At 55.2% G+C, this 27,031-nt stretch overlaps 4 protein-coding genes across 4 annotated transcripts in view; 2 read left to right on the plus strand and 2 right to left on the minus strand.

Moving 5' to 3' along the window:
* TMPRSS5 (transmembrane serine protease 5) overlaps window positions 1-5,714 on the plus strand; it is a 31,621-nt gene extending 25,907 nt beyond the window's left edge. Inside the window, exons 3-11 of the mRNA XM_042780020.1 lie at window positions 3,238-3,363; window positions 3,576-3,689; window positions 3,818-3,861; window positions 3,979-4,141; window positions 4,448-4,620; window positions 4,736-4,834; window positions 5,081-5,223; window positions 5,400-5,552; window positions 5,706-5,714. Of these exons, the coding sequence (XP_042635954.1) occupies window positions 3,238-3,363; window positions 3,576-3,689; window positions 3,818-3,861; window positions 3,979-4,141; window positions 4,448-4,620; window positions 4,736-4,834; window positions 5,081-5,223; window positions 5,400-5,552; window positions 5,706-5,714 (1,024 nt within the window). The remainder of the gene's footprint in view (window positions 1-3,237; window positions 3,364-3,575; window positions 3,690-3,817; window positions 3,862-3,978; window positions 4,142-4,447; window positions 4,621-4,735; window positions 4,835-5,080; window positions 5,224-5,399; window positions 5,553-5,705) is intronic.
* A 114-nt stretch (window positions 5,715-5,828) lies between these two features.
* Window positions 5,829-16,696, minus strand: ZW10 (zw10 kinetochore protein). The gene is made up of 16 exons (XM_033081565.1): window positions 16,575-16,696; window positions 15,441-15,575; window positions 14,468-14,569; window positions 13,845-13,922; window positions 13,591-13,750; window positions 13,223-13,372; window positions 12,616-12,807; window positions 12,283-12,434; window positions 11,871-12,053; window positions 11,454-11,689; window positions 10,673-10,744; window positions 9,899-10,068; window positions 9,259-9,389; window positions 8,892-9,023; window positions 8,486-8,688; window positions 5,829-7,498 (listed from the first exon to the last, which is right to left on the minus strand). The coding sequence occupies exons 1-16, from the start codon at window positions 16,689-16,691 to the stop codon at window positions 7,378-7,380; spliced, it is 2,334 nt and encodes a 777-aa protein (XP_032937456.1). The 5' UTR covers window positions 16,692-16,696; the 3' UTR covers window positions 5,829-7,377.
* A 1,106-nt stretch (window positions 16,697-17,802) lies between these two features.
* LOC117008056 (T-cell surface glycoprotein CD3 delta chain-like) lies at window positions 17,803-19,927 on the plus strand. The gene is made up of 5 exons (XM_033081588.1): window positions 17,803-18,211; window positions 18,497-18,703; window positions 18,973-19,104; window positions 19,254-19,294; window positions 19,741-19,927. The coding sequence occupies exons 1-5, from the start codon at window positions 17,989-17,991 to the stop codon at window positions 19,801-19,803; spliced, it is 666 nt and encodes a 221-aa protein (XP_032937479.1). The 5' UTR covers window positions 17,803-17,988; the 3' UTR covers window positions 19,804-19,927.
* Window positions 19,928-21,084: 1,157 nt separating this feature from the next.
* CD3E (CD3e molecule) lies at window positions 21,085-25,404 on the minus strand. The gene is made up of 8 exons (XM_033081591.1): window positions 25,380-25,404; window positions 25,184-25,283; window positions 24,150-24,170; window positions 23,878-23,892; window positions 23,562-23,762; window positions 22,642-22,794; window positions 21,605-21,651; window positions 21,085-21,315 (listed from the first exon to the last, which is right to left on the minus strand). The coding sequence occupies exons 2-8, from the start codon at window positions 25,230-25,232 to the stop codon at window positions 21,259-21,261; spliced, it is 543 nt and encodes a 180-aa protein (XP_032937482.1). The 5' UTR covers window positions 25,233-25,283; window positions 25,380-25,404; the 3' UTR covers window positions 21,085-21,258.
* Between the last annotated feature and the right edge of the window lie 1,627 nt (window positions 25,405-27,031).

A 27,031-nucleotide genomic window follows, 5' to 3' on the forward strand; every position in this document is an offset into this window, starting at 1 on the left:
ACATTCATGGGGGTTTCTTTGGTTAAATGACGTTAAAAATTCATTGGTGCTCCGAGACACCAGCTGTGTCTGTCAGGGATGGAGAAGTCAAGGAAAAAAAAAACCCTTTATTGCATGGGAAAGCTCTTCCAGTCTGTTCAACTGCTCTTGTTTTTGGGGCTGGGGCAGAGGAGGATGAGGGGAGGCAGCAGCCCGAGGGATTTCTGTTCCACTGGTAACAAAATCATCTCCTGCAAAACACAAACTCCATTTCCAGCAGCAAGAAAGCACCTGGAGAACCAGGAGCAGGCTGAGAGCTGCTGCCTGTCCCCTGCTACTCCTTGTGTGCTCCAGGCAGGTGAAATCCAGCTCGTGGGGAGGTGGGGCTGGTTTTGGGGGGATTCATGGAGCAATGGGTCACCAGCACCCCACACCTGCCTGTGGGAATACAACCAGAGAGCAGAACTGCCAGCACTGCTCAGCTTGTCACTACCCATGTAGATCTGTTCGCCGGAGTAGGCCACAAGCCTTGGCGGGAGTGAGTAGGCCCAAGCCTTGGCGGGAGTGAGCAGGCCCAAGCCTTGGCGGGAGTAAGCAGGCCCAAGCCTTGGCGGGAGTGAGTAGGCCACAAGCCTTGGCGGGAGTGAGTAGGCCCAAGCCTTGGCGGGAGTAAGCAGGCCCAAGCCTTGGCGGGAGTGAGTAGGCCCAAGCCTTGGCGGGAGTGAGTAGGCCCAAGCCTTGGCGGGAGTGAGTAGGCCCAAGCCTTGGCGGGAGTAAGCAGGCCCAAGCCTTGGCGGGAGTGAGTAGGCCCAAGCCTTGGCGGGAGTGAGTAGGCCCAAGCCTTGGCGGGAGTAGGCCCAAGCCTTGGCAGAAGAAAGCGGGATTTTGGGGAAAGAATGCAAAATATAAGAAGGTGCTTGGTACAGAGTACTTAGCCTGGAGTTTCTAGAGGATTTACGGGAAATATTTTATCTACCTGGCTAGCTTAGATGAGGCCTAGATTGAGCAATGTTATCTAGCTACATGTAAGCAATATACCTTAGTTACACGAGTATTATTGGTGGACTATTTTTAGTAACAATAGAAAAAGTATATAAACTTTGCTTTGTGGATCAATAAATGGCTTCATGGCACCTTGCAAATCATTAAGACCCCGTCCCTTCTTTTCCACCGCCGTCACCTGCCCTTCACCTGTCACACACAGCCTGGCTGGATGTGTAGGGGTGATAAGAAGCAGCTCCAGGCTTTTCTCTGATTTTCCCCCCCACTTTAGGAAGTTTTGATCCCCAAAGGACTCAGAGGCCGCTGCAGGCAGGGCTGGCTGGAGCTGCAGCCCCCTCAGCAGCTCCTGGGGCTGCTCTTGTGGCAGGAACGGGAGGGGACAGGGGGGCAGCAGGTGGGAGATGGCTCTGGGGGCTCAGGCAGCTCCACAGCAGCTCTGGGGCTGCTCAGGAACGGGAGGGGACAGGGGGGCAGCAGGTGGGAGATGGCTCTGGGGGCTCAGGCAGCTCCACAGCAGCTCTGGGGCTGCTCAGGAACGGGAGGGGACAGGGGGGCAGCAGGTGGGAGATGGCTCTGGGGGCTCAGGCAGCCCCACAGCCGCTCTGGCTCTGCCCCAGGAGGGACAGGAGGGACACCTGGAGCAGCAGGGGATGCAGAAGGGGGGTTTGGGGCCAGGCAGCGCCGTCAGCGCATGCACAGGAACCTGAGCTGGCTCCGGGAGCTGAGCTGGGCTTTGTGCTGCTGCCATGCCGGGCAGGGATCCCTCAGCTCTGCCCCAGCCCCAGCACCCAGACCTGGCCCCGAGCAGCTCCGGCCTCTGCCCCTGTCCCTGCAGCCAGGCCCAGGATGCCGAGCCCAGGAGGAGAGCCCCGGGCACACAGCCCAGCCCAGGGCACGGTGGGTGAGCTCTGGGGGCTTTGGGAGCAGGGTGGGCTCTGGGGGCTGAGTCTGGCACAATCCAGGGCTTAGCTCAGCTCCTCCTGCGGGAACGGAGCAGGAGAGCCCTGGGATCAGTGCAGGACCTGCCAGGCGCTTCACCAGGGCTTTGGGAGGGCTGGGAGAGACCCAGAGACCTCACTGAGCCTCTCTACCTCCCTTCCAGGTGCTGCTGGGGTGTCCTTTGGGGCTCTCTGCTCTGTCAGGAGGCTGCTGCTGCTGCTGGGGCTGGCCGTGCTGCTGCTGGGGATGGTGGCAGGGACGTGGCTGCTCGGTCAGTGCCCCCCAGGTCCCCCCCTGCCACTCTGAGAGAGGTTTGGGGTTCCAGCGGTGGGGAGGGGGGTAGGGGCTCCCTGCTCAGCCCTGGCTCGGGGTGGGCTCAGTGTGCTCCTGGAGAGGCTCGTTCCCCTCTTGCAGTGGGCAGCATGGTGCAGATTTGGGCATCCTTGTGCTGTGTGAGCCCACCCTCAGCAGTTTGTCTGTCTCTGAAGTGAAGCACAGGAAGGAGCCCCAGGCAGAGCAGGGCTCTCCCCAGGAGCAGCATTTGGATGTGATCCCAGCCTGTGAGGATGGTGAGGAGGAAGAGCCCGTGGTCCGGGGGGCTCCCAGCTCAGGTTTGCACCTTTGATTGATGTCATGGTGGTGGTGAGAGGGGAGCCAGGCCTGGCAAGGGCAGGAAAGGGGCTCTTCAGAAATCACTGACTGCTGCATTTGGCAGCTGTGCTTTTCTCTGAACCCCTCAGCACAGCACCTTCAGTGCACAAGGGATCCCCCAGCAAAGGCAACTCTGTAATGACTCCTCTGCCTGTGCCCCTCTGACTGGGTTCATTTAGAGTTTCTAACTCCTCAAGTGGTGTTTTCCTGGGGTTTAGGGTGGGTTTTTCCTGGAGTTTAGGGTGGGTTTTCCCTGGGGTTTAGGGTGGGTATTCCCTGGGGTTTAGGGTGGGTATTCCCTGGAGTTTAGGGTGGGTTTTCCCTGGAGTTTAGGGTGGGTATTCCCTGCGGTTTAGGGTGGGTTTTCCCTGGGGTTTAGGGTGGGTTTTCCCTGGGGTTTGGGCTGGGTTTTCCCTGGTGTTTAGGGTGGGTTTTCCCTGAGGTTTAGGGTGGGTATTCTCTGGGGTTTAGGGTGGGTTTTCCCTGGAGTTTAGGGTGGGTTTTCCCTGGGGTTTAGGGTGGGTTTTTCCTGGGGTTTAGGGTGGGTTTTCCCTGGGGTTTAGGGTGGGGTTAGGGTGTTTTTTTCCTCTTTGGCTGTGCGTGACCCAGCTCAGGGTTTGGGAGCTCACAGGCTGTCAGCAATGGAATGGCTTCAGTGTCTTTCAGGATCAACACAGCGAATTCCTTGCTGCAGGCACAGGTGGAGGCACATCCTGGCTGGCTCCTGGTGTGCCATGGGCACTGGGATCCCTCCCTGGGCACCCTGCTCTGCCAGCAGCTCGGGTACCTCAGGTGGGCACGGCACAGGCAGCTCTGCCTGGGGGTTTGTCAGGGCACAGAGCCAGGCCACACCATTCCCTGGGAAACTGGGCTTGGGACCTGCAGGAATGGCTCCAGAAGGTCCAAAAAGTTCATTCCCAGCTGCCAGAGCTGCGGGATGTGACACTCCAGAGGCAGGGTCACATCCCTGACCCCTCCCCAGGACATTTCCTGTCGCTCTGCAGTGTGACCCAGCAGCAGGGAGTGGAGCTGGCGGGTGTGCAGGTGAGTGCTGGGCAGCAGTTCCTGCAGGTGAGGCCCCGGCAGCGAGGCAGCCTGGAGGACATGTGGCAGGTCAGGTAAGGGCAGCTCTGAGACAAGCAGGGCTTGTGGAGCCTTCAGTCAGGCTGAAGCCCAGAGTGTGCAGCAAACACCCCTGGAGCTCTGCAGGGATTCTGGCTGGTGTTTATTCCTTGCTCCCACACAGGAGCAGCTGCCAATCTGGCCGAATTGTGGCTCTGCAGTGCTCAGGTGAGTGATTCCCTCCTCTCCCGATTCCCTAGGATCTCTGTCCTCCCATTTCCCTGCTCCCCTCGGCCTCCAGCAGGAAGGGCTGGAGCTGAAGGCTCTCTCCCCCATTCCTTGCAGAGTGTGGGCTGCAGGCAGGGGCTGGCAGGGTGGTGGGGGGCACAGACGTGTCCCCTGGGCGCTGGCCCTGGCAGGTCAGTGTGTGCCAGGGCTCCCAGCACCGCTGTGGGGGCTCTGTGCTGGCCCCCGAGTGGATCCTCACGGCAGCTCACTGCGTGCACAGGTACCCCGGGCTCCTTGTGCCTGTCCCTGGGCTCCCTGTCCCCATCCCTGGCTCCCTGTGCCCTTCTCTGGCTCCCTGTGCCCGTCCCTGGCTCCCTGTGCCCTTCCCTGGCTCCCTGTCCCCATCCCTGGCTCCCTGTGCACTTCTCTGGCTCCCTGTGCCCTTCCCTGGCTCCCTGTGCCCATCCCAGGCTCCCTGTGCCCATCCCCATCTCCCTGTCCCCATCCCCGGGTCTCTGTCCCCCCTGCTAGCCCACACCTCGATGCTGGTTGCCCCACACTCAGGGCAGTGCCCGCTGGGTTCCAGGCAGCTGCCAGCCCCAGCCTGGCAGGTTTTTGCAGGAATTGTCACCCGCAGCTCCCTCGGGCCCGAGGCTGGGGTGCCCGTCCGGGAAATCATCTCCCACCCGCTCTACAACGACAGCAGCCTCGACTACGACATCGCCCTGATGAGGCTCCAAGTGCCCCTCAACTTCTCAGGTCAGGGGCTGTCCCAGTACTGTCCCTCTGAGCTGTCCCCCTGAGCTGTCCCCCTGATCTGTCACCTCTGAGCTGTCCCCCCTGATCTGTCCCCTGAGCTGTCCCTGTCCCCCAGGTGCCATCCGAGCCGCGTGCCTGCCGCCCTCCCGGCAGGACCTGCTGCAGGGCACGCAGTGCTGGGTGTCAGGCTGGGGCTACACCACACCTGGCCAAGGTGAGCTCCCACCTGAGCCCCTCAGCTCTGCCTGGAGCCTTTCCCCTGCCCTGTCCAGCCTCTTCCACCCCAAATGCTGGCCCTGCCTTCATCCCAACCCTGCCTTCATCCCAGCCCTGCCTTCATCCCAGCCCTGCCCCTGCAGGCCTGGCCTGATCCCATCCCTCAAGGCAGTGCCACCTGCCCTGCTGTCCCCTTCTGCTCCCTTGGCTTTCCCTCCTGGCTCCTCTGTGTCCCTGTCCCCAGCACAGGTGGCTGGGACGCTGAAGGAGGCCCTGGTGCCCCTGATTGGCACCCGGAGGTGCAACAGCTCATGTGTGTACAAGGGTGAGCTGACAGCCAGGATGCTCTGTGCAGGACACCTGCAGGGACACGTGGACGCCTGCCAGGTGGGGCTGGGGGTGCCTGCAGCCCCCTGGGGACACCCTCAGCCAGGCACTGAGCTTTGGATGCTCCCTGGAGAGCTCAAGGCCAGGCTGGGCAGGGTTTGGGGGGTGGCAGGGGGTGGCACTGGGGGAGCCCCCAGGAGCCAGAGCAGGCTGTGAGTCCCTGGTGTGCCCTGCAGGGGGACAGTGGGGGGCCCCTGGTGTGCTGGGATGGCTCCATGTGGCGCCTGGTGGGAGTTGTGAGCTGGGGCCAGGGCTGTGCTGAGCCCAACCACCCCGGGGTCTACACCAACGTGGCTCAGCTGCTGCCCTGGATCCACCAGGTGACCCAGGTGAGCCCAGCTCTGTGCCAGCCTGCTCTGTTCTCAGACAAATCCCTGCATTTGTCCTGTTGAACTCCTTCCCTGGATGCACAGGCCTCTAGCACAGCCTCTTTCATGGAACTGATTGCTTGTTTTTGTTTCCTTTTTAACTGATTTTATTAGATGCACTAGAAATCAGGCAAGGACAGACTCCACACAGCAACACTCTGCCCTTCCACAAGTGAAGAACAGCCCAGGACTGGCTCCTCCTGTCTCACTGTAACCCAAACAGACTCCCAAACGAGCTCAGTATAAATAGTTTATTAAAGAAAATAGCAAATTACAATTCTGTGGACAATCAACAGGGGAGAAGTGTTTTTCAAAACAGACATTTTTGTGTTTGAAGAGGCAGGGGATCCCATGAGATGACAGTGGGAACACTCAAAGGGGGAAAAAATAAAAACAGAAGGGTTCTGGGGTGACATGAAAGCCTCAGCCCCTGCACAAATGCCTGGAAATGGGAACAGGAGTGGGAAAAAAGTGCCAATGACAAGGAGACAACAGATTAAAACATTGAACTCTGACTGGAACTCTTCTAAGCACTACAGGACTTTGCTCCACGTGTGCAGCACCTTGGTCTCTGAGCTAAGTTCAGCGAATGCTCTGAGTTTTTCAATTCAAAGAAATGCACAATAATCCAAGTGTCAAACTTAGCCTTTTGTGACTTAAAGCTGAGTGCACCTTTCATTCCCTTTTTATATTGGTTTACATTTCTCTCATCATTCTTGAAAGACAGAAAATACAACACCAGAAAGACACCAGAGTTACACAGTTCACACCCAACAGAAACATAAAGGAAGGAACTGAACTGGCTTCAACAGACACTGAGAAGTTCTCAAGTAGTTTGAAGGTATTTTCCATGAGGAATAAGAGAATTTTCCTACCTGTGAGAAATCCTGTGCCCTGATCACACTGAGCACAGGATCTCCCTTCCCCACACCCCTCCCTGAAGAGTCTCTCCCTCGAGGTCTGCTCCTCAGGGAAGCTGAGGTGGCAAAGTTTGGCACTTCCTGGAGGGATATCAAAAGCTCTCCAAGTCTGTGGGTTCCATGTGTGGTTTGAGGGACAGAAGAGGTCACAGAGGGGCTGCAGGTCCCCTGATGTAGAACTGCATAGAAGAGTCCCAGCTGAGCACTGCAGATGCCCCTGCAGAGCCCTGAGCCCAGCCTGAGATGAGGTTACACAAACACTGAGCCAGGAAATGCTCCTTCCCCCCAGCCAAGCACTTCCCTGTGGGAAGAGAGGTGGATAGTACAGAATTACCAGCACAATGAATTACAGCTATACTGACTACTGAGAGTGGAAATCTCTGTGCCTGCCCCATGGATTTGGGTGTTTTGTAAGAGTGGGTTAGCTGGCCAGCAGCTGTAGCTCCAGTCAGAGCTGGAGACTGAGGCTGCTGCAGTTTGGGATGGATGCAGGTGGCTGCTGCAGTTTTGTGCTGTGAGGAGGAAGGGACACGTGGTGGTGCAAGGGACAAAGTTGGGCAGGGGTAAGGGACAGGCTGGGGTTTAGTTATGCAGGAGGAAGAAGGAAACTTGCAGAAAGGAGAGAAGAGTCAGAGCTGTAAGAAAAGGAGTCAGAGCTGTCAGAAAGAAGTTCACTGAATGAAGGCATGAAAAGTTTCTAATAAAGGACTGGTGGTGAAGCCAGTCCAGTCCATCTCAACAGATGCAACACTCACCCAACCCCAAAGTTTTTCAGGCCAGTACAAATAAGAAAGGTGGAATAAAAAAAATATTTGGAAGTGTCAGTTTACTCGTGCTGTGTCACAAAATGCAGGTGTAAAATGGAGTCACTTGATCTTGGCCAGTGCTGCTGCTCTCCTCTCTGTGTTCTGGAACAAGGCTCGGATCAGACTCTTCACCTCAGCTGCTGAAAATTCCTTTGCCAGGGGCCCCTTGCCATCTGCCCACCTGGAAGGGAAACAGGGAGAGCTTTATGTCACCAACCTGCCCAGAAATGGCACCTCAAACAAGCCTCCAAGGGCCTGTGCCAGGAGCTGATCTTGATCCTTGTCAGCAGTGCCTGCCTTCCCTCTGAACTCCAGGAATTGATCCTGACCCTTGTCAGCAGTTCCCACCTTCCCTCTGAACTCCAGGGGCTGATCCTGACCCTTGTCAGCAGTGCCTGCCTTCTCTCTGAACTCCAGGAGCTGATCCTGACCCTTGTCAGCAGTTCCCACCTTCCCTCTGAACTCCAGGGGCTGATCCTGACCCTTGTCAGCAGTGCCTGCCTTCCCTCTGAACTCCAGGAGCTGATCCTGACCCCTGTCAGCAGTTCCCACCTTCCCTCTGAACTCCAGGAATTGATCCTGACCCTTGTCAGCAGTTCCTGCCTTCTCTCTGAACTCCAGGAGCTGATCCTGACCCCTGTCAGCAGTTCCCATCTTTCCCCTGAACTCCAGGAATTGATCCTGACCCTTGTCAGCAGTTCCCACCTTCCCTCTGAACTCCAGGGGCTGATCCTGACCCTTGTCAGCAGTTCCCACCTTCCCTCTGAACTCCAGGGGCTGATCCTGACCCTTGTCAGCAGTTCCCACCTTCCCTCTGAACTCCAGGAGCTGATCCTGACCCTTGTCAGCAGTGCCTGCCTTCCCTCTAAACTCCAGGAATTGATCCTGACCCTTGTCAGCAGTGCCTGCCTTCCCTCTGAACTCCAGGAGCTGATCCTGACCCTTGTCAGCAGTTCCCACCTTCCCTCTGAACTCCAGGAATTGATCCTGACCCTTGTGAGCAGTTCCCACCTTCCCTCTGAACTTCAGGAGCTGATCCTGACCCCTGTCAGCAGTTCCCACCTTCCATCTGAACTCCAGGAATTGATCCTGACCCTTGTCAGCAGTTCCTGTAACTCCAGCTCCCTGGCACAGGTCTGGAGAAGCAGCTGGAAAAGGAAACACCTACTGATCCACAATTTCTTGGAGGTTGGCCTGCAGGATGATCATCAGCTCCTTGAATGTCATCCAGTTCTGCACATAGACTGGAACTTCCTCTTGGTACTTCTTATTTTTGTCCTCTTCAAGCAGAGGGGTGAAAACCTGGGGTCCCTCCTCCACCATGGTCCTGCAGAGTGAGTACAGCCTGTCTGCATCCTCTGCAGAGATATCCTGCAATGGGCAGAACATGCACAGAGCACAGGTGAGGTTTATTTTTGGAGTGCCAAATGAAATGGAAAATTGGGATTGTGAACATTTTCTGTGCACACAGGATTGTAATTTCTGTGTGAAACAACTGCTCCCCTGAAATGTGGTTTTGGGGAGAGTTTCTGGAGGTGACAGACTCTGTCCCCAGCACCCCCCATGGCTGTTACCTCCAGGGCAACAATCCTGGTGACAATCTCTGCCAGGGCTGTGTTCAGTAAGGTCCCCATGGCCTTGCAGTACACGTTGACAGGGAGCACATCCTGCCACACCATGCCCAGCCTCCTCAGCTGGTGCAGCACCTGCAAGGCAACAGCAGAGAGTGACACCAGACAGAACCCTGCCATGGCACCAGGGATCAGTGAACACAAATGGAGAGAGCAATCCTGCTAAAGACACAGTCCAGCACAAAAACCCCAAACCATCACATCACAAAACAGGTTTTTAGCAGTTCCACAGCTGTCAGGCTGGGGTGACACACTGCACCCTCCCCAGGATGCCTGCAGGCACTGGGATGTTCCTCTGTGCCTTCCTTACCTGCTTTATGGCTTTGTTTGCTGCACGGTAATTCTCCTCATCATCCATGTTGGAAAAATTCCTGGCACTCGAGAGCCTCTCCAGGATTTCTCCCTTCTGCACTCGCATCTGGGCCAGAAAACACTCCACCCCTTTAGGAGCAAACAAACAGAGAGAAGCAATCAAGCAATTACTAAATTTGCTCTGCCTATTTATGACTGTAAGTGCTGAAGAATGAACCTGCTATAATGTTTTATTTTTAATCAAATTTCCAATCTCCAAACAGTCTCCCAGAGCCAGTTTAACCAGAGAGCTTTTGTGCATTGCTGCAAAACTGCTGGAAAAAGAGAGCAGCAGAAAGAGTTGTGGATGACTCCTGTTAGCTCACACAAACTCATCTCTGAATTCATTTCTGTAGAATAACTAATGAAAATATCACAGGACTGAGAGCAGATCCCAAATCACAGTGCCACATCTTGCTGGACACTGAGCTGTTCTTGGGACTAAGAAGATTCAGGTTCCAAAGAGCCAAAACTTCCTAAATCAGAAAATGCTTTTGCCACTTGTCCCAAAACTACCAATGCACTGCTCGAGCAGTGAAACCTTCCAGCAGCAATGAAGTGCCACTGATCCACTGCAAGAGGGGCAGGTGGGAAGTTACCCAGCCTCCTGAAGCCAGGCACCAGGTCCACGAAGGTGACAGCCACGCTGCTGAGCACGCCGGCGCTGCTGTAGCGGAACTGGTGGCCCAGGGTGAGCAGGTGGTGGGCGATGTACATGCAGTTGTTGTGGTGGATGGCAGCCAGCTGGGGCAGCTTCTGCAGGGTCTCCCTGGCCCAGCAAGAAGGGAAAAGGAGAGGTGGGTTTATTTGGAGCTGTTCTGTTAAAAGAAGGTTGTGTCTATCCCAGAGAAACGCACGGTCTGTCAGCGGATGGTGCTGGCAAGGCCTGACTGATACCAGAGTGAAAACATTTAACCTCTGCCAACCCCACAGGAACTGGCAGGAAAAGAGTCTGAAATGGCACTGAGGCATCTGAGCCCTGTGTGATCCAGCCATGGACTTTCAAACAGGAATTCACATTGTTAGAGCAAAGTCACAGTGAGGAAAAGGGAGAGACGTTCTCTGACAGGATTGTGAATTTTCCATCATCACTGTTGCTCTCTTCTTAATAGGAAAAACATCATGAAAAATCTGTGCATCAGACCTGAGGTCAAAGTTACATGGCTGGAAACAAATGCAGCTGTGTGAGAACTTCACCCACACCCTTGATCATAAGATTGACCTCACAGAAACTCTGAAACACCTGGCTGCACAGGTTTAAGAACAGAGTGAACAGTTAATTTTTGCTGATGGAGCCCCTGGCTGTACTGGACAAGTGGGGCTGTTCCACCAGCAATATTCCCCCCCAGAACAGGAAATATGGACACACTCACCTGTGGTATGTGGGCACCACCTCACAGAAGAGCTGGAAGACGTCCCTGACACAGTTGAAGAGCTGCAAACAGCTACAAGGGAAAGAGGCCTCCTGTCAGTCTGGCATTAATGTCCTGCTCACTGCTGACCCTCAACCTGCCCCACAACAAGGTTTTATGAGCAATGAAGCACTGGCACAAAGAGGGGATTGTCAGGATCAATGACAGCACTGTCAACACTCTGGAAACCTCACAAAGGCTGTGGTGCCTTGAGGTTCAGTGTGGAAGGGAGATGCTGAAAGCCCAGAACAAAGGGGACACTGTCCCTGCCCCTCCAGGGGTGCAGGAACACCCAGCCCTCCCCTGCCCCTTGAGGGCAGCTGTTACCTGGGCAACTCTGCTGCTTCAGGGCTGTGGTCTGTGCCTGTTAAAGTGAAGTTTATGTGGATCCTGTCTGCTTTTCCCTGCCAGCTGCAGGGCTGGAGTTCTTTGCTTTCACCAGCACAAAGACAGCAAAACTCTGCTCACAGTGATAGGTTTGATTTTAATAAACACCTGAACTCCTGCTGAACCTGCAGGAACAGCCTGCAGCAGAGTCAGTCTCCTGCCCAAAGCCAGGGCTACATCCTCCAGCCAAAACAAGGGCAATGACTGAGTCCAGTTTTTAGGATTTTCTATCCTTAAAGTCCTTTAAGTCTGTACCAGATGCTTGGTGTTGCTAGAGGCCAACACACAAGTTACTAAATAAATAAATATCAATTTGATAACTAATGATAACTAATGAATGCCAAAGAGTTCCCACCAGAGATCTGTGCTGGCTGTGGCCTCCAGCAGGGTGTGATAAGCCAGCTGCACCAGCTGCTGCACCGAGGAGCTGATGCGGCACGTGGGCAGGGACAGGGTGAGCGGGCTCAGCCTGCTCTCACTGCCCAGATTCACCAGCCCACTGTGCAGGGGCGAGGCTCTGTGCATCTTCAGGTGGTCTCCTGACCCAGGATCTGGGAGCTCTGGGAGGGCTACACTGGAATCAGGTGTGATCTAAGGGAAAACAAGAGAGAGGGTAACAGAATTTGGAGCTCTGAGAGCAGAATCTGCAAGATTAAAAAGCACTGAATGGCAGAGATTTTAAGACTCAAGATAATCACAACACTGCAGCACTATTAAAACATATTTAGATTGTTTTCCAGATGGAAAGACTGCATGAGGCATCCCCAGTCACCTTGACAGTGTTGTGTATCTCTGAGGTCATCAGGCTCCTGGCTGCCATGATCACATCCTGGCACTTCTTGTTGGCAAAGTGGGAATTCACATTGCAGGCGTATTTCAGCAAGGCAGTCGTGTCTTCCTTCAAAAACTGCATCTTCTTCAGGGCTTTCTCAAACTCCTCTGTGGATTTGATCACCTGAGGAGAGCAGATGTGTTCCATGTTAGCACACTCTCCTAAAATCAGGCAACAAAGTAAAGCTGGGTCTAAAAGCCAAAAGCAAAGGATGAAGGAGGCTTTGGAGGGCATTAACCACTGGAATGGCATCACACTGACTGAGGATGAAGGAGGTTTTGGAGGGCATTAACCACTGGAACGGCATCACACTGAGTGCCTGTTCAAACCTGAGGGGGTTTCTGGGACCCACCTCCTTGTACTGCTCCAGTTTGCTGCTGTTGGTTGGGATGGATTTCACCAGGCAGTTGTGGATGAGGCAGTCTGAGAGCTCCTCCCAGATGAGCTCCCCCAGCAGCTCTGCCAGGGTGACTCTGCCTTCCCCAGGCTGCTCCAGAGCCACATCTGCATTCCAGAGAAGAAAAATGGGATTTTAACACAGCTGCTTCCTGGACCATCAGTTCAAAAGCTTTTTCTCCACTGTCCTTGCACATAATGCTGATTAACAATCAGATATTCTAGAAAACTCTCCTGAAATGAGCAAGGTACTGACCACAACTAATTCCAAAAGAGAGAAGCTACTTACTTAGCAGACATTTTTGCAGAACTTCAAAAACCAGCTTGATCTTGTCAAACACCTCCATAGGAGAGGCCTCATCCAAAGCAAGCTCCTGGGACCTGAACCTCAGGATGAACACATCTGGCTGTTCCTCTGAGACTGGCTCCAGAGATGGGTGCAAGATCAGCGGCTTCAGGATGTACTGCAGCAAAAAGTGGCCTGAGGAAAGGCAAAACCAGAGGTTTTCCAACAGCACATTGCTCCAGTGAGCTCCAGCCCTGACTATTCTGGCTTTAGAGACTGCAAGAGTGGAAGGAACAATCCCTTGATCAGCTCTATCAGGGAATTACTAATGAGGTAAAACTCTTCAAGCATCAGGCAATGAAACCACATAGTCATAGACCTAAAGTACACTGAATTGTCAGGAAAAGGAGAAATAATTCTGGTAGATAATGGGAATAAATATTTTCCTATTAATAAGAGCTACAGCATTCACCTCAGTGTGAAACACAAACCAGGACAGGAAGAAGATTTCCAGTATCCTGCTGGAGTGAAGTGGGTCTCACTATCCGTGTTAAAACAAGCCTGAACTATCCCCCTGAGCTACTGGGGCTGTTTCTGGGGTCTGTCTTACCAAAATCTTTGAGCTTGTAGTGCAGCTCTCCCAGGACAGCCAAGGCCTGCAGCACAGCCTGCATGGGTGGGACAGCAGTGTCCTTGTCCTGGGCTGGCACCGTGTGCAAGTGCAGCTCCGAGAGCACCACGGCCTCCAGGCTGCTGCTTCCTGCACCAAAGCACAGCCAGGGCTGTCACAGGGCCACAGCAGAACAAAGATCTACCCAGGGCTGTCACAGTGCCACAGCAGAACAAAGATCCACCCCTCCCCAGAGCAAGAGCTCATCCAACCCCCTCAGCACAAAGTTTTACTGCGTGTCCCACCTTGCAGGTGAGAACAGGCACTTCAGTGGGGCAGAAAGAGTGAAAAAAAAACCCTGTGAGCACCTTTGGAAGGGGGAAGCTTCCACACAATGAGCTTCTGCCACTCCTGCCAGAGATGATAGATGATGTTCTGTGTCTGCACTACGAGCTCCTTGCCCAGGGCCTTCAGCACCTTCAGCTCGAAGCCCTTGCGGGACTCCAGGGTCCTGAGGCTGCTCCGTGCCTGGGGGGGCAGAGCAAACCCAGCTGGGGTGAGCACAGGGGAACCCTGCAACTCACTCAGGGCACTGGCAGCACTGCCAGGGGCTCACTGGTACCTTCTCCAGCTGCTGGGCTGCTGCCACGTACTGCTCTTCCAGCAGGGCGGAGTGGAACTCTTTGACAGCCGTGTCAAACTGTAACAGCAAACACAGGCAGGTGTCACTGCAGCTCTGCTCTGACACTGCAGGCTCACACCCACATCTGTAAGCCACACACACTCATCCAGAACAGAGGCCCACAAGAATGTGGACTGAGGAGCAGGATTGTTTTGCTCCCCCTCTGTAGCAATGTATTTGAATAGCTCAGGCCATAGTTTATACCAGGTGCCCCAGCCTATCCATTTTTTCTGTTGTTTTATCAAACACTCTGGAATTCATCAAGGCTACTGAAACATAAACTGTGCTAAACTGGGAGAGAAGAAGCTGAAAACCAGAATACCAAGATTAGAAGAACTAAGATAAAGAAGGGCTGTGAAGTCTGGACTGTAAACAATGACATTTCCTTCAAGGTGCATGCAGAGCTCGTGGACAAGATAGAGGCACCAAAAAAAAAAAGCACGATAGCATGGACAGTAGTTTTAGAACATACAAGGAGGGAGTAAGGTAAACAATAATTTGGCTTCTGCATAATCCCATTGATTTGTTGTTCAGAAGTCCCCTGTCCCTGCACCCCTGCTCACCTCCTGCAGCTTTTTCAGGACACTCAGGACCAGCGTGTCCCTCTCCAGCTGCTGCTTCAGCTCTGTGAACTCAGCACCAGCAACGTTCAGATCTCGCTGGACCTAAAATAACAACATTTTTCAGTTCATTGACGCAGCTGTTAGCACACACATTTTCCTCTTACTTTAAATTTCATTCATCATTTATTTCTGTTCATAGAATAATTTGGTGAGGAGGGAAAGAAGTCCATCCTTTTTACTGCTGTGCCACACCCCCTGCCACAGCCAAGGAAGGACACTGACACACTTTTCCATTCACACAAGAGTGACAACCCCTAAATGACAGCTCTTAATGCACACCCTGGCGTCACCTCAAGGCATTCTTTACAGCTGATTTATTGGAAGGACACATTTTGGGCAGGGCAAGAGCCTGGCTGGGGCTACACCCAAATCATATCCAAGATCCAGCCCAGTGATGTGTTTTTACATTTTTATAAGTTTTGGTTCATCTACACATTGGGGTCAATTATCCAAGCACAGCCCCAGGCTATGGAGTCTCAGCCCCCTGGCTTGCCCCCTTTCCCTCACTGTTTCTGGTACCAGTTGTTGTTTGTTTTTGGGTGCCAGTTGTCCTTGATTCTCTAACTAGGAAGGGATTGTTTTGTCAAACTACCCTGTGAAGAGAACTTGCTAACACCTAACATGAAGTTTCAGAGTTACACACTAAGCAGCAGAGATTCTGAAAAATATAAAAGCTAAAACCCAAGGCATCATTGTCACCCAGGGATCTTAGTAACAAAATCACAGAATCTCCTGAGCTGGAAGGGACCCCCAGGATCACCAAGTTCTGCCACAAGCCCCAAATTCCCACGATGGAAGTGTTGTCCAGACACTCCCTGAGCTCTGGCAGGTTTGGGGCTGTGACCAAACACCCACGATGGGGTGGGGGTCCAGATGTGGGATGAAATGGAGCAGAATGTGCCCCTGGAGTCACCTCGTTCTCGATGTGTGCCTTGAGCTGGTCGATGTTGCTGGCCAGCCCCTCCACCTGCGTCACCAGCTCCTCTGCGCCCCGCATGCTGGGCAGGAACTCCACGTACTTCTTGTTGATCATGGTGCACACCTCCCCCTGAGGACAGCGAGCAGCAGGACAGTGTCACCTCGGGGACAGAGGGACAGGAGTGCTGGGACGGGGGGAGAGAGCCTGGCAGGGCTGGGCACCCCGGGATGGAGCAGGGCTGGGGCACCCCCTGACCAGGGCTGGGCACCCCGGGATAGAGCAGGGTTAGGGTCAGGGTTAGGACTAGGATTAGGATTAGGGTTAGGGTTAGGGTTAGGGTTAGGGTTAGGGTTAGGGTCAGGCTCATGGTCAGGTTCAGGGTTAGGGTCAGCAGGGTTAGGGTTAGGTTTAGGATCAGGTTCAGGAACAGGTTTGGGGTTAGGGTCAGGGTCACAGTCAGGTTCAGGGTTAGGGTCAGCAGGGTTAGGGTTAGGTTTAGGATCAGGTTCAGGAACAGGTTTGGGGTTAGGGTCAGGGTCACAGTCAGGTTCAGGGTCAGGTTCGGGTTAGGGTTAGGGTCAGGGCTAGGGTCAGGTTTAGGGTTAGGTTTAGAGTTAGGGTCAGGGTTAGAGTTAGGGTCAGGGCTAGGGTCAGGTTTAGGGTTAGGTTTGGAGTTAGGGTCAGGGTTAGGGTTAGGGTCAGGCTCACGGGCAGGGTCACAGTCAGGTTCAGGGTCAGGGCTAGGATTAGGATTAGGGTCAGGGTTAGGGTCAGGTTTGGGTTAGGGTTAGGGTCAGGTTTAGGGTTAGGTTTAGGGTCAGGTTCAGGGTTAGGGTTAGGGTGGCTGGGGCACCCCCTAACCAGGGCTGGGCACTCCGAGATAAACCAGGACTGGACACCCAGGCCTGAACCAAGGCTGGGCACCCTGATCCAGCTAACCAGGGCTGCACACCCGGGGCTGAACCAAGGCTGGGCACTCTGATCCAGCGGACCCAGGGCTGCACACCCGCTCCAATCCAGTGCTGCACACCCGGGCTGCTCCAGGGCGGGACACTCAGCGCTGACCGGCTCCTCCGCAGCGCCGGCCCCGCGTCTCTCCCCGCGTCCCCTCCGCCCCCCGTCCCTTGCCTTGAGCTCCTCGACGCGGCGGGAGAGGCGCCCGACGCGGGCTCCCAGGTGCTCCTTGTCGAGCCGGCCCGAGTGCTCCAGCACGGCCGCCACCAGCGACCCTTCCCGCGCCGCCATGGCTGCGCTACGGCGGCCGCGAGGGACACGGGACACAGCGCGGAGCGCGATGGGAGCGCCACGGGTTCGAGACCGCCCGGGGACAGCGGGACACGGGGGCACGGGGAGAGCGGGACTGGGGACACGGAGATGCCGGGGGGACGGGGACAGCGGGTTTGGGGAGACGGAGATGCCGAGGGATCGGGGACCGCGGGTTTGGGGACACGGAGATGCCGGGGGGACGGGGACAGCGGGTTTGGGGAGACGGAGATGCCGAGGGATCGGGGACAGCGAGTTTGGGGACACGGAGATGCCGGGGGGACGAGGACAGCGACTTTGGGGACACAGAGATGGGAACCCCGCGAATCTGGGGACACTGAGATGCCGGGGAGATCGCGGACAGCGGATTTGGGGACACGGAGATGGGAACCCCGCGAATTTGGGGACACGGAGATGCCGAGGAGATCGCGGACAGCGGATTTGGGGACACGGAGATGGGAACCCCGCGAATCTGGGGACACGGAGATGCCGGGGGGACGGGGACAGTGGGTTTGGGGACACGGATATGCCGGGGGATCGGGGACAGCGAGTTTGGGGACACGGAGATGGGAACCCTGCGGATTTGGGGACACGGAGATGGGAACCCCGCGGATTTGGGGACACGGAGATGCCAGGGGCTCTGTGTTGGTGTGACCTGTGGGTGCTGGAGGTCTGTGGCCAGCAGGGGATATCAGTGGATGACGGGATCCGTGGCCATGGAGGGACAGTGACTACAGGTGGACGTGGAAATTTTGGGGGATCCCCAGCTCTGCGGTGTTTCATGGCTGGGGGGGCACCTGCAGATGTCAGTGGTCCATGGCTACAGGGGGACAGGGAGATGCTGGGGGGCTCAGTGGCTTCTGCAGGGTCCCATGGATGCTGGGGGGGCTCTATGGATGCTGGGGGGGCTCAGTGGCTCCTGCAGGGTCCCGTGGATGCTGGGAGGCTCTATGGATGCTGGAGGGGCTCAGTGGCTTCTGCACGGTTCCGTGGATGCTGGGAGATTCTATGGATGCTGGGGGGAGCTCAGTGGCTTCTGCAGGGTCCTATGGATGCTGGGAGGCTCCATGGATGCTGGGAGGCTCCATGGATGCTGGGAGGCTCCATGGATGCTGAATGACCTGTGGATGCTGCTGGGTTCTGTGTCTGTTCTCAGTGGTCCTTGCCTCCTGGGGGTCCGTGGCTACTGGAAGCCCGTGGCTGCAGAGTCCCTGGCTGCTGCAGGAGCCGAAGTTCCTTCCCCCACGTCCCCACAGGGCATGTCACCTCCCCACAGGGCATGTCAGCCATCCCCGGCTGCCGGGGGAGGCAGGACCAGCCCCCGGCATCCGGCGCTGCCGCAGCCCCGGGCGGGCGGTGCCTGGCGGTGAGCGGCTCTGCCTGCCCACGTCCCGCGACACAGCGGGGACAGAGCCAGCACCGCCGGGCCATGGCGAGGGGACAGCTGCTGAGCGCCTGGGCACTGCTGGCCAGCCTGGCCATGGCCAGCTGGGGGGTCCGAGGTGAGTCCACCCCAGTGGGGTCAGTGGCCGGACACTCGGCGTGATGCCTGGATGTGCTGGGAGGGTGTGGGAAGGAGCCCCGAGGCTCGGTGAGGTTTTCCACCAGGGAAAGGTTTGGATGGGGATGGGGAAAAAGGAATCAGTGCAACAAGGATGGGGCAGGCTGCTTTGCCCAGGGTTTTTGGGACAGCCCGATGTGATGCTTCATCCCCAGGAAGGAGCTCCGAGCTCTGCACTGCTGTCCGTGACTCAGGTGAAATCCTCTGCTCCCTTCTCCTCTCCCAGGGCAGATATATGTGAAGGAGTTCAGTGGGAAGGTGTTCCTGGAATGCGTGCGAGAGCAAGGCAGCGCAAACATCACATGGTGGAAGGATGGGAGCAGCGTTGGGCACGAAGCACAGCTCGACCTGAGCTCGGTTTATGACGACCCCAGGGGGCTCTACATGTGTGAAACTGGAAAAAAGAAGAACATCCTCCAGGTGCACTATCGCAGTAAGTGATGCACACCTGCTTTTCCACAGCCAGAACTGCTGGGAGTTTTCACCCAAGCCCAGTCTTGAGGGAATTTCCCCTTGTCTGGGAGTGTCTCCACCGGTTTGCTGTGAGAGCTCTCAGCTTTATTCAGAGCTGCTCCAACCCTGCACTGGGTGTGGGGGACACATGCCCTGGGTCACACAGCAGAGCCAGCTGCTCTCTGCTGGCCTGGCAGAGCTCTCTGGATGTGCCCTGCCCTCAGTGTCCGTGTCCTTTTGTGCTTGCAGTGTGCCAGAACTGCATCGAGGTGGACGCTCCCACCATCTCGGGCATCGTCATCGCCGACGTGCTGGCCACGCTGTTCCTGGCTGTGGCCGTCTACTGCATCAGTGGCCACGACAGGGGCCACACGTCACGAGGTGAGGGACAGGAGAACCCCGAGGGCTGTGCCTGGCACCTCTGGGGGCTGTGTGTGGCACTCAGGGGCTGCAGCCAGCTCCTGGGTTTGTCTGTGAATGTTCCCACATTGCCCGTGGTTCCCCTGATCCTTTAACCTTTCTTCCTTCAGCTTCTGACAGGCAGAACCTGCTCGCCAATGAGCTCTACCAGGTGAGTGTGGGGCCACCCCTGTGTGTGTGTGAGCACTTTCAACACCCCTGTGTGTGTGAGCACTTTCAACACCCCTGTGTGTGTGGGGACACCTTCACCACCCCTGTTTGTGTGTGTGGACACCTTCAGCACCCCTGTTTGTGTGTGTGGACACCTTCAGCACCCCTGTGTGTGTTTTGGGGCTCTTTCAACACCCCTGTGTGTGTTTTGGGGCTCTTTCAACACCCCTGTGTGTGTTTTGGGGCTCTTTCAACACCCCTGTGTGTGTGGACACCTTCAACTCCCCTGTGTGTGTGTTTTTGGGCTCCTTCAACATCCCTGTGTATGGGGGGACACCTTCACCACCCCTGTGTGAAGAGAACCTTGCCAAAGGCTGACCCAGCTCGCCCTCCCAGGGCTGGGCAGGTACAGTTTTGGCTCACCTCTCCCTTTTTTCCCCCTCCCAGCCCCTGGGAGAGCGGGAGGATGGGCAGTACAGCCGGCTGGCCCCCACCCGTGCCCGCAAGTGAAGTGGGAAGACTCTGGCACTGCCTTCATCATCAGGTTTTGATTGGAGGTCCCTCCAGCACGGGCTGCTCGTAGCCCTGTGCTCATTCCATGACCTCTTGCCCTTCTGTATTGCTGCCAATAAAGATGAGCCTGTCCCACAGCCTGCCTGCTCCTCTGTTGTGTCCAGGTCCTGGATCTGGTGTCTCAAAAGGTGCACATGGGATGGGATTTGATCTCTGGCAAAGCCAGGTATCCACTCCCCAGCCCCAAGCAGAAACAGCTCGTGTGGTCTGAGTCCCCAAAACAGGGCACAGACACCAGACAGGCATCACCTCACCCTTGGAAGGAAACAGAAATATTCCCCTGGTGCAGGGAGGCACAGAGGCAGAGCAGGATCTGTGCTGATCCTGCTGGGACAAGGAATGTGTGGGATGCCACTGGCTGGGGCAAACCTGTACATTGATGTACCCCAAAAATGGTGGTAGAAGCACGGGGGTGTAGCAGAATTTAGGGTGTTTTTTGAAGCAAAATTCAGGCCCTGTACACCCAGAGCACTCCAAGTTTCTCCCACCCTGCTGTGGAGCTGAGCAGTGCCTGCAGCAGCACTGACTCACAGGAGGTGAGAACATGGCCCTGCGTGGTTTTGGAGCTGCTGGGGGCTGGTGCTGTGTGTATCTCACCATCTCCCTGCTGGGGTGTAGGGGCTGTTGTGGTAAATGAGCCCAGCTGTGCCTCTAAACCGCATCCTGGAGCTGCTGCGTCCTCCCCTGCTGCTGCTGAACCTCCCCAGCCCTGCTCTGCTGCTGCTGCTGAACCTCCCCAGCCCTGCTCTGCTGCTGCTGAACCTCCCCAGCCCTGCTCTGCTGCTGCTGAACCTCCCCAGCCCTGCTCTGCTGCTGCTGAACCTCCCCAGCCCTGCTCTGCTGCTGCTGAACCTCCCCAGCCCTGCCCTGCTGCTGAACCTCCCCAGCCCTGCTCTGCTGCTGCTGCTGAACCTCCCCAGCCCTGCTCTGCTGCTGCTGCCTCTGCTCTGGGGCAGGAACGGGGGAGGCTCCAACCTGAAACAGCATCAAAACAGCCACAGCCCTCTTGCACCTCTGCATTGCTGCTGGGATGTTTTTTGGGGGGGCAGAGACAAAATCCCCTAAGAAGGATCTGCTCTCAACCCAGGGAACCCCCAGAAACCATGGGGGCAGAAATTAAACTGGAGGGGAAAGCAACAGGAGCAGAGAGAAGGGAAAAAGAGACCAAGAAGCACCGGTGAGGCTGCAGTCCTTTAATGAGAAGGGAATCTCTTGCCAATGTGCCCATTTCTGCTCCCTGATGGCAAACCCAAGCACACCCCAGGGTGGGACGGTGCATCCCCGTCCTGTGGCTTGTCCCAAAATGCCAGAGCCTCAGCAGAGCTGGGAACAAGCTGTGCAGAAGCGTTTAGCCCCAGTGCTGCTGCTTCCAGCCTGTCATCCCCAGGAGTTTCAGAAGCCCCTGTGTTCCAGGCCTGCGTACACCTCCCGCTGGCCTTTGCGGATGGGCTGTGGGAACAGCAGAGATCTGAGGTCAGGAACCCTCCCCTGAGCCCACACAGGCTCACCTGAGCCTTTTACACGGAGAAAAGCACAGCAGAGCAGGGGCAGAGCACAGGAGCTGCAGTTCTGCCCCCAGACAAGCCCCCAGCAGCACCAGGAATGGGGGCTGCACCCTCACCACCTTTCCCAAAACTTGGGGCTTCTTCAAGGCTGAATGAGCTGGCTGTGAGCCCCAGCCCCAGCCCTGCTGTCCCCCCCAGCCTGCAGGGATGGGGAGCTCAGGGACAATCCTCACCTCATAGTCCGGGTTTGGCACGGGCGGAGGACGCTGCGCCTTGTGACCTGGAACAGAGGCACACACAGGGTGAATCCCTGGGGATCCCTGCCACGAGGGACCCCAGGCTGACCCCAGGGCCAGGCACACCATGGAGCAACCCCCATGGGTTTATCCTGAGCTCTTGGAGAAGGAACTGCTGCCAGGAGCTGGGAAATGGAATGTGCAGGAAGCTTTGGCACCCCTGTCCCTGCACAAAGGCAGCCTGGAGAGCACACGGGGGGAGCAGGAAAACACACGAGGGGAGCAGGAAAACACACAGGGGGAGCAGGAAAACACACGAGGGGAGCAGGAAAACACACGGGGGGAGCAGGAAAACACACGAGGGGAGCAGGAAAACACACGAGGGGAGCAGGAAAACACACGAGGGGAGCAGGAAAACACACGAGGGGAGCAGGAAAACACACGAGGGGAGAAGGAGAGCACACAAGGGGAGCAGGAGAGCACACAGGGGGAGCAGGAGAGCACACAGGGGGAGCAGGAAAACACACGGGGGGAGCAGGAAAACACACGATGGGAGCAGGAAAACACACAAGGGGAGCATGGAGAGCACAAAAGGGGAGCAGGAGAGCACACAGGGGGAACAGGAGCAGTGCCTGGCAGCCCGTGGGCAGCACAGGATGCCCCACACCGTGGGGATGAGGGTTTCACTGGGTGCTCAGAGCATCCCATGGGGAGCAGGAAAACACACAAGGGGAGCAGGAAAACACACGAGGGGAGCAGGAAAACACACGAGGGGAGCAGGAAAACACACGATGGGAGCAGGAAAACACACGAGGGGAGCAGGAAAACACACAAGGGGAGCAGGAGAGCACACGGGGGGAGCAGGAGAGCACACAATGGGAGCAAGAGAGCACACGATGGGAGCAGGAAAACACACGAGGGGAGCAGGAGCAGTGCCTGGCAGCCCGTGGGCAGCACAGGATGCCCCACACCGTGGGGATGAGGGTTTCCCTGGGTGCTCAGAGCATCCCACGGGGAGCAGGAATGGCTCTGACCTCGTGGCCGCCGGTCCCCAGCGGCGCTGGCTCGTCCCTTCCTGTTTTTGCTGCAGTAGTAGACCAGGATCAGCACGCCCAGGGTGATGAGGAGGTCTGCACAGATGATCCCTGCCACCGTCAGCGCGTCCAGCTCCTCGCAGTTGGCGCACACTGCGGGGATGAGCGGGGGAGAGGCTCAGAGCCCAGCTCACCTCAGGGCTGGCACAGGGCTGTGGGAAAAGGGCAAGCTGGGAGGGAAGGGGAGATCCCAAAAATCAGCTCCAGGGCTCTGTCACTGCCCACACAGAGTGGGAACACCCTGGGCAGCGCCACATCCAGCCATGCCAGTGTAGGAGTTCAGAATGCAAGGAATTCTCGAAACTGTAAATCAAAGCCTGGAAAAGAACACAGGATTTGGACTGAGGCCTTGGGAAAAGTTTCCAAGCTCAGGTACTGGAAATAAGAATGTAAATTTGAAGTTTGAAGCAGAGATGTGTTAAGTAGAAAAAAGCTTAGCTATAAAGTTTATGATATAGAAAGAATAAAATAGTTGCAAAGGTGACAGAAGAGGTTTGTGTGTCTGAACAGGACTGGCTGAGAAAGGTCACACTGTAATTAAACAAAATTTCTTGGTATTGGATTAAAAACATAAATATCCTTGTTGGTAGTGTTTTATTGGTTAATAAGGCCTTAGAAAATCTTGTAACTATAAGTTGTGTGACTCCTGCTCATGCTCTCAATACCTGTAACAAAACCTCACATTTTCTGTAGAAAATAAGGAAAACAACCCATGCTTTCTAAGCGACCACAAGTCCCATCTCTGTGCATGGTTCAGAATAAGAAACAATCTGCATGGACTGTGATAACGTGGGGCAAACAGGGAGCACAGGAAAGCGAGGCTGAGCTCCCAAACCTGGCAGGGCAGGGGCTGCGCTCACCTCTGGCGTTCAGGTACAGCTGGCGTTTCTTGCTGCCACTGCTGCAGCTCAGGTTGGCAGGAGTGCTGTCGTGGTCCTTTATAACGAGTTTCCTCTCGCTGGTGTCATCTGCTTTCCCAGACAGCTCCCATCGGATCCCCTCGTCCTCAAAGGGACACGTGATTGTCACCGTGGTGCCCGAAATCTCCACCAGGAACTCCCCTTGGGAAAGGAAACCGAGGGCAAAACTCAATTATTTCTGCCCAGTTTTTTACTCAGCTACAGTCTTTACATCCCACTAAATAATAAAGAAATTTTAATATTAGAATTCACTTACCCTCCCGTTCTTCATCTGCAAAACAGAAAACAAGGAGTGTTAAAAATTCATCTCACCATTGCCTCTCTGCTCGGTGCTGTTGGAAATGCCCAACACTGGTAATAATTAGGGACCAATTTCTCCAATAATTAAGATCCATGTCAATTAATGAACAGTGAATTTTTCTATCCAAAATTCAAATCTTTGTATTTGACTCTTACTCCTCACTTTTGAGGCATATTTGGGGTTTTCAGCATGATAAATAATTAAGGATGGTGGTAAAATACACTTACCCTCCTGAGCTGGGATGCCAACTGCAAAAAAAATTAATAAGAAATGTTAATTAATTGAGCTTCAGACATCACACACCTTTCCTGCTCCCAGGACATCCTTTCTGAGCTCAGCTGCCTGACAGAGATGTTTATGCCCCACATTCGTGCTGCAGGCATCAGAAACGTTCTGCTGCTGGGACAGGATGTTGTTCTGAACTCGGAGCCATTTCTAACCCAGCCTAACGCAGAATGGAAACTTGAATCATTTTCCAGCCCAGCTCAGAAAAAGGTTTGTTATTGCAAGATGCAAACCCCAAAATTCTGCTTTAGCATCATGGAGCAAACACTGCTGGAAAGTCCTGGTAAGAACCTCTGTCCTCTGCAAGTTGATTTAACCAACTGGCGTTTATTTAACGCTCTAAAACAGTTTATCTGTGTGTTTTTTCTGCTTTGTAGGAAACAATTTGCTCCATGAGAGGCTCTGGAGCTGGAACGTTAAAGCAAGAATTTTTAGGAGTGAATCAGATTTGTGATTTCCTTTAAAGACATTTGTCTTTTCTGCAAAAAGTAACGTAAATAAGTGATTGCAGATTTGAACTCCACAGAGAGTGGACTTGGCTGGAGAGAAGGTGACCTGATTTTTTTTTTTATTTTACATAGATACATTTAAATCTGAAAAAAAAAATGATAGGCCACTGATAAACCACGTTTTCTATCTTCCCAAAGATTGGTATTTGCAGCACTTTGGCAGAGTAGTTATTGTTGTATTAACAACTCCTAATGGATTGCCTTGCACACTTCCCTCTCCTCATTACTGGCTCCTTTAGAGCCTTTGCAGATGCTCTGCACATCCTAAACCATCCTAAACCATCGGGCATTCACTGCTCGGGTGGGAGCTGCCACCACACCCCTGACACCCCACCACACCTCAAGTTATTCACCCAGCATCACCAAAAGTGCACGAATGAAGGATAAAACCAAAATTAAGAGCATGGAACCTCACAGCTCACACTGCACCGAGCTCCCACGCTGCTGCCCGAGGTTTGGGGACTCACCTGCACACAGCAGGAGCCCCAGGAGGGGCAGGGACTGCTCCAGCCTCATCCTCGGGTTCCTCCTCCTGCTGCTCCTCTCCACCACATCAGACTGGCATGGCTGTGGCAGGAAAAAACACGGTGGCTTTTCTAGAAAGAGGCCTGGGATTGTTTTTCCCAGAACTGCAGCCGAGCCAAGCAGGGCTGGGACACTCACTCTTTCCAGAGCAGCCAAGGCAGACCCAGACACGTGAAATGAGCCCAGGTCAGGAAGTGCGGAGGCTCAAAAGGCTTCAGGGACGTCACTGCCAGCGAGGGGTGGCTGCTCTGCTCTGCTCCAGCTCTGCAGGGCTGGGGACAGCTCTGGAGCTGCCCTGGGAGCAGCAGGAGAGACAAACCAGCCAGAATCAGATTTGCCATCAGGGCCTTCCCAACAGCTTCTCAAAGTGAGAGCTTGAGAAGTTCCAACAGCCACAAATGGCTTCATGTGGAATCACAGGATGGTTTGGGTGGGAAGGGACCATAAAACACATCCCATGCCATCCATCCATCCATCCATCCATCCATCCATCCATCCATCCATCCATCCATCCATCCATCATCCATCCATCCATCCATCCATCCATCCATCCATCCATCCATCCATCCATCTCATCCCAAAATTCCATCCCATCCCATCCCAAAATCTCATCCCAAAATCCAATCCTATCCCATCCCACCCCTGCCATGGCAGGGACACCTTCCACCATCCCAGGCTGCTCCAAGCCCTGTCCAGCCTGGCCTTGAGCACTTCCAGGGATCCAGGGGCAGCCACAGCTGCTCTGGACATTCTGTGCCAGGGCCTCCTCACCCTCCCAGGGAACAATTCCTTCCAATATCCCATCCAGCCCTGTTCTCTGGCAGTTTGAGCCCATTCCCCCTGTCTCTATCCCACAGCTGCTGATGAAGGGCCCCTCTCCATCTCCCCTGCAGTCCCGTTCAGGCACAGGCGGGTTGGGATGAAGGAACAGAAGCAGCACCCAAATCTCAGCACCCAGAGCCCCTCCAGGGGCACAGAACCGAGCCTGGGCTCCCTGCCCATCCTCTCCGGAGCCCTCCCGGAGATGTCCCAGCCGCATTTTTGGGAGGTTCTCCCGTGGAAATGTCCTGGCCCCGCTAGAGGGGGCTCCTGGCCCGGGCACGGAACCTCCGAGCCGGGATTTGGGTAACCACAGAGCCGGGGGACAGGGACAGGGCCACCCCGGGCTGTGCTGCCGTGGGATGCTGAAGGGACAGAGAGGGGATGCTGTGCCCCGTTTCCTTATGGGGTGCTCTCCTTGGCTCTTCTTTTCCTTATTCATGTTTCCAAGTGGAACACCAGAGAATTCACGTCACTGGCTGCGCTAGGAACACACTCTGGTTTTCTCTTAAAAGATGGAATCCATGTGTTTTGGAAGAAGCTGAAGATTAGCAAAAGTCTGCAGGCAAAGGTGGGGACAGGGCTGTTCTCAACCCTGGGCAGAAACAGGATTAGGAAGTGGCAGCAAATTGGCTGCTAAACTTTAAACCGGACCCGAACAAAGCCCCGGAGTGATAAATATTCATGGTGGCCAGGAGACAAAAGGGGGTGATGTGTTGGAATAGTAACCGAGTGGAACTGTGGGGGGAGGAGGTGATGAAGGGCTAACACGGGACCAAATCACTCCCAGGAAAATGGAGATGAGTGATGTCCCGGGGCGGAGGGCAGGGATGTGCCAGCACAGCAGGATTCCCTGCTCTGCTCTGGGGACAATCCAGGGAGCTGACGGCCTCAGTGCTGGTTTTCCATCCCCAAATCGCTGAAGGGAGCCCACCAAACACCCAGAGGTTCGGGCACCCTCCCCTCGCACC

Source organism: Catharus ustulatus, chromosome 28, assembly GCF_009819885.2.
Source record: "Catharus ustulatus isolate bCatUst1 chromosome 28, bCatUst1.pri.v2, whole genome shotgun sequence".
Taxonomy (NCBI): domain Eukaryota; kingdom Metazoa; phylum Chordata; class Aves; order Passeriformes; family Turdidae; genus Catharus; species Catharus ustulatus.